Below are 5,034 nucleotides of genomic sequence, written 5' to 3'. Positions count from 1 at the left end.
TATATATATATATATATACACAAAGGCGCAAATATGTGCGTGCTATATCTGTTTATCCATATATGCGTGTATATTTATGCGAATATGCAAACCCCTTTGTATTATAGGCTTGTATTTTATTTGTACTGGGTGTGTATGCATGTTTACCTACATATATACACATATTGCGTACGTCCGTATGTTTATATATACGTTTATGCATCCACATACATATGTATGCATATATTGCGTACAGAGAGATTGGCAGACGTATATATTCTGCATTCTGCTGCATGGTTAAGTGTATACTTCTCTTTCCTTTGTTTTTCAGGGCCGTAGCAGCGAGTCCTTTTGGTAGGTCTTTGGCGGGCGGAGGAGCAGCAGCAGAGGCAGCGGCTTCATCGCCTGCTTTTGCTGCTGCTGCTGCGGTCGCTGCTGCGGAGGCTGATGGCGAGGCGCTACAGCTGTTTGTGGCCAGCGAGCCTTTGGCTGGCATCTCCTCTGCAATTTGTTGTTTAATCAATTTCTTTTTCGAAAACGTGGAAGAAAACTGCGCAGATGCTCCTGCTGCTTGTGGAGACTTCAGCCCGACTGCAGACGACGTGCCTACAGACGCAGCAGCACCAGCAGCAGGAGATGCAGCAGCAGCAGCAGATGCGGTTACACTGGCCAAGGAGGCAGCAGCACTCTTTTCTATCGAGAGGCTTGCTGTTGTTCCTCCCCGTTTCTCAGAAGCTTTGCTGGATTCTTATTACCTGTGCGTGGTGCAGAACCCCTTAAGGCTGCTGCTGCAGCTGCCTGCATCGATACTCCAGCATCTTCTGGCCGCCAATTTGCTGCATGCAATCCTCAATTTGCTGCTGCTGAAACTCGAGGTCTACACGCGCATGGGGGCCCCCACACTCGCAGGCCAAACACCTCCGCCTATTGCAGCAGAAGAAATCATCCAGCTGCAGGTGTACATACACTCGACTATCACCATGGAGTGTATGCATTTCTACATTTGGGTTCATATATATTTAAGAGTGTACATCATGTGTGGCTTGCTTATATTTGTTCCTCATGTTTGGCGGGTGTTTCCTTCTGTTTTCAGCAGATGGCTTTTGGCTTCTCTGTTGGTTGTGTTGCGGCGTGTGGGGCTGCAGGAGACAGCAGCGCTGCAGGTTCTTATAGAAGCCTGCCTTGCGGCTGGCACTGACGAGCGCCTGTGGGAAATGGTGGGGTTCTTTTTGGATTCGCAGTGCTTCAAGCGGCCCCAAGGGGTCGAGGGTTTGTTTGTGTGCGGCTTCGCCCTGGAGGCAGTCGACAAAGTCTGCTGCTCCTGCAGTAGCGCACAGCGCATGCTGCCGCTGCTCTCCCGGTTGCTGCAGCAGAAAGCTGCTCTTCTCTGGAGAAACGCCGCGACAGAAGGAGCTGCTGCAGCAACAACAGCAGCTGTACCAGCAGCAGCTGCTGCTCATTCAGACTGCGAAGACCTTCCAGAGTGAGCGGAGCCTCTGTAGCAGCTCTAGTCCCTGCAGACACTCAAAGCATAAGTAATAATACCCGGCAGAACTAACTGCATGCACACCAACAATAATTATAATAAAAAAAGTAGAATGGCAGTACACTGCGGCAAATCCTAGTGAGGAACAAAAAAGCGTGAATGGGAGTGCTCAGTTGTATTAAAAACAAGCTCAGCAATACTAATAGTATGTAGTAATGGCACAAACAAAACAAAATGTACTTCTAGGACTGGGTAGCAGCAATGAGGCTTGGGTTGCCCCTGTAGGAGGAGCGCAACAAAGGGCAAAAACACAAATGCAGCAAAACCCCGCGGTATATAAGGTCTAACTTGTCCTAGGCGTCGCGCAACTCTTCCTGTTTTTGTTTTCTGTGTGTGTGCATTTGCTTTTCTTACTGCACAATCGCTGACCTGTTGCCGCGTGCTGCTGCTGTTGCTGTGCTCTGACGCTCCCTGCTGCTGCTTTCTGCTATTCCTGGTAGTTGCGTCCTTCGTCTGCTGCTTCCGCTGCTTCTACGTGGCGCTGCCTTTTTCTGCTGATGTTTTGTCCTGCAGTCCTGCGGAGGGGGTTCATGTGCTAGGGCAGCAGTCGGCGACGGTGCATCCTGCCTTGCAGCCGTTGAGCCGCGTGGATCTTTGCCTATTTTATTTGAAGTGTATTGTTTGTGTCGCATGCGACTTGCGACACAACAAGCCTTATCCAGGAGAAAGCAGAGAGACAGACCCCACCTTTGCGGCCGAAACTGCGAACGCTGTCTTTCTTGAAGCCATCAAGCACTACGAACTTTGTGGTACTTGAAGTGTCTGTGCTTACCCTCTGGATGCATCTCTGTTTACTTAAACTGCTACTCAATGGTGCTTTTGAGAATGTGATGCTGGGCATACACCGCGTTTCCATGAAAGAAAATGCCGTTGTTGAACAAGTACTACACAAGGGCAGGAGCCGCTGTCTCCGAAGCAGCGTTATGCATATTCCTTATGCATGTAGCACATATACTATGCATGTATATCTGTATACGCAAATGGTAGTAGTACGTTTTGTTCTGATTAATGGCTTTAACAACCTAAGTTGGACTGGCCTCCTCCCGTGTAGACCTTCGCGATATCCCAAAATCCGCACCCTTACCATACATACTCTTTTGTAGTGTAATTAGGTATTATTGTTTTTCCCTGTACAGCCAGTGTATGTACCTGTTCGTTCTAGTACTCGGCACAGGCGAAAGACTTCTACGTGCTTATTCCATAGGGAAAAATTGCCTGCAGTGCTGCCTCCACTTGTTTTCGGTCCGGTGATTTGGTTTGTTAGCATGCTTTGCGGTGTTTGCAAGTCTTCACTTATCTGTGCGCATGTTGTATGTGCTTTTTCATTCTTTTTATTGTTTCGTGTTCGAGGTTTGGTGTTGTTTCGCTTCTTTTTGGATTTCCCCATTCTGCCTCGTGCTGTGGTCCATGATTTCAGCATCTATTCTGATTGTTGTTCGGCGTTTACATGGCCACTAGTGTTTTTGAGGTGTTTTAGCTATTCGTTCGTGTGATAGTTCGGGCATTGACTACATCGGTACTTTAGTTTGCTTGTGGGGTGCACCTGAGAATATGGGACCGCCACAGTATCTATATAATGCAATAAAAATCAACATCAGCTCTGCATTTATTATGTGTGCGCGTTCTCCTTGGGCAGACTCGGCCAGTTTGTGCGAATTCGTTGCTGCTGCGGTGCCGGTTATATTCCCTCTGTTTTACACATTTCCCAAATTAGCGGCGCTGGTTAATACATTTTTAGCCCATAAAAAGCTACTGCGACACGACGGCAGCATGAAGGCCTCTCCCGCCGCAAGCGCCAACCCAGCAACAGGAGCAGCAACGGAAGCAGCAGCAACAGCAACAGCAGCCCTAGGGCCTTCAAGACCAAATGGACAATCTCTCTCCAAACTGCGGGCAGATGCTGTCCTGGAGTAAAGCATATTAGGCGTATCCCCTCAAACCCTTTTCGTGCTCGCTCTGTCACCCTACGCCAAACGCCCTAAAGTCGTTTACCTGCTGAAGTTGGAGTATGCACTGTGCGATGCAGGCAGTTGGAGCAAGACCTGAGCCGTGTCATTGAGTTGGATTTGTAAGCGACGGAGCGGAAAATGAGATTACAGCAGCGTCCAAAGACTTCTGACAATTCAGTTCGGCTGTACTGTACAGATATCCGCATCCTGTGAGCCCGCAACGTGCTCCTTCAAAAGTAAAAATTCATCAGTTCACAAGACCTAACAGCATTTTCCCGTAGGTCGCCTGGGCGGAGGCCTTCATAGGTGCCTCCGCTGCAGCGCTGGGGGCGTGTGACAAGAGGCTGTCAGCACCCCCATACCCCAGCGCAACAGTAGTAGTTCATCAGGGGGTGTTTCGGCGTAGTCTTCTGAAAAAAAAGATGAAGTTTTGGGGCCCGCTGGCCTGGCAGCCGTCTAGCCGTGTCATGCTTGCGTAGTTGGCGGCTGCTCATTAAGTTGAGTTTGTTCGACTGTCTTGCAACCCACAACAGAATAACACACCTGCTGCTTCTCGTCGTTAATTTACAGAAGGAGTTTTTGCAAATTCCATAGAATCCCCTGCAGGCGAGCTACCCAGTGGGGCAGCAGCAGCAGCAGCGGGCCCGCTCATTGACTGCCGCAGACCCATCATACCGCTGCTGTCGTATTCACCAGAGCCACTCCCCCGAAGGTTGGGCGCTGTCCTCTGACTCCTCAAGTTCCACTCGCCCCCCCCTCCGCGCGCAGCTTCTGCGGGGGGGCCCAGATTGTAGCGCCTCTCGGGGATGCCCCCAAATGGGGCCTCCAGAGGGCCCCTAAAGGGGCTTTCCTGCGGGCTTTGCTGGGCCCCCCCCTGTGGGCTCCCTTGGGAGCTGCCCAGAGAGAAGCCTTCTTGGGAACTCCCAAGGATGCCCCCTTGGGGACCGTCAATCGGGCATGTTTTAGGAGTACTTGTAGCGGGGCTGTCTTGTGCCCACAGGGGGGGCAATTTGACGACGTCAGGATATCGCGCCGTAGGATTAGCTGCATATTGCTGCTCTTGCTGATTTTGGGGTTTGTAAGGGGCGGTGTGCTGCCCGTCAAATGGTATCTGCAGGGGCACCAAACAGAAAGCATCTAAGAGATGAGCTGGGCAAGCAGCAGAATGGCGTCTGCAGTGGCGAGCTCAACGCAGCTTGAACACGCTACCTGAAGAGCACCACTGGACGGAGGAAACCAGCAGAAGACTGGGGTCAAGTGCTTAGATGTGAGGGCTTACCTGGGCACCCGGCTCCACATAGGCCACCTGCTCCTTTCTGTAGCTCCTTAGGACAGGGATGATGCGTTCTATCACCAACACCTTGGGGACTTCAATTATCTTCTCCTTAATCGAATATCGCGGAACTTCAACTATTTTGTCTACATACTGCACACCGAAAGCATACGGTATCCTTTCCGGCTGTTTTTGTGTATGCAGAGATAAAAACGCATATATAGCATAGACCGCATAGACCGCTGTACACTCTGTGCTCATCCTATATATATATATATATATATAAT

General features: G+C 50.2%; 2 protein-coding genes across 2 annotated transcripts; one reads left to right on the top strand and one right to left on the bottom strand.

Moving 5' to 3' along the window:
• Positions 1-310: 310 nt before the first annotated feature.
• On the top strand, positions 311-3,439 carry EMWEY_00056630 (hypothetical protein; the record flags this gene model as incomplete). The annotated part of the gene is made up of 4 exons (XM_013480471.1): positions 311-937; positions 1,076-1,462; positions 2,039-2,274; positions 3,162-3,439. Coding segments are annotated over 4 exons (1,528 nt in total), but the record flags the coding sequence as incomplete, so codon positions are not given.
• A 594-nt stretch (positions 3,440-4,033) lies between these two features.
• On the bottom strand, positions 4,034-4,900 carry EMWEY_00056620 (hypothetical protein, conserved; the record flags this gene model as incomplete). The annotated part of the gene is made up of 2 exons (XM_013480470.1): positions 4,034-4,585; positions 4,754-4,900. Coding segments are annotated over 2 exons (699 nt in total), but the record flags the coding sequence as incomplete, so codon positions are not given.
• Between the last annotated feature and the right edge of the window lie 134 nt (positions 4,901-5,034).

This window comes from Eimeria maxima, genomic scaffold, assembly GCF_000499605.1.
Source record: "Eimeria maxima Weybridge genomic scaffold, Emw_scaff1965, whole genome shotgun sequence".
Lineage (NCBI taxonomy): Eukaryota > Apicomplexa > Conoidasida > Eucoccidiorida > Eimeriidae > Eimeria > Eimeria maxima.
Note: the sequence above shows the minus strand (reverse complement) of the source record. Positions and strands in the feature narration are given on the sequence as shown.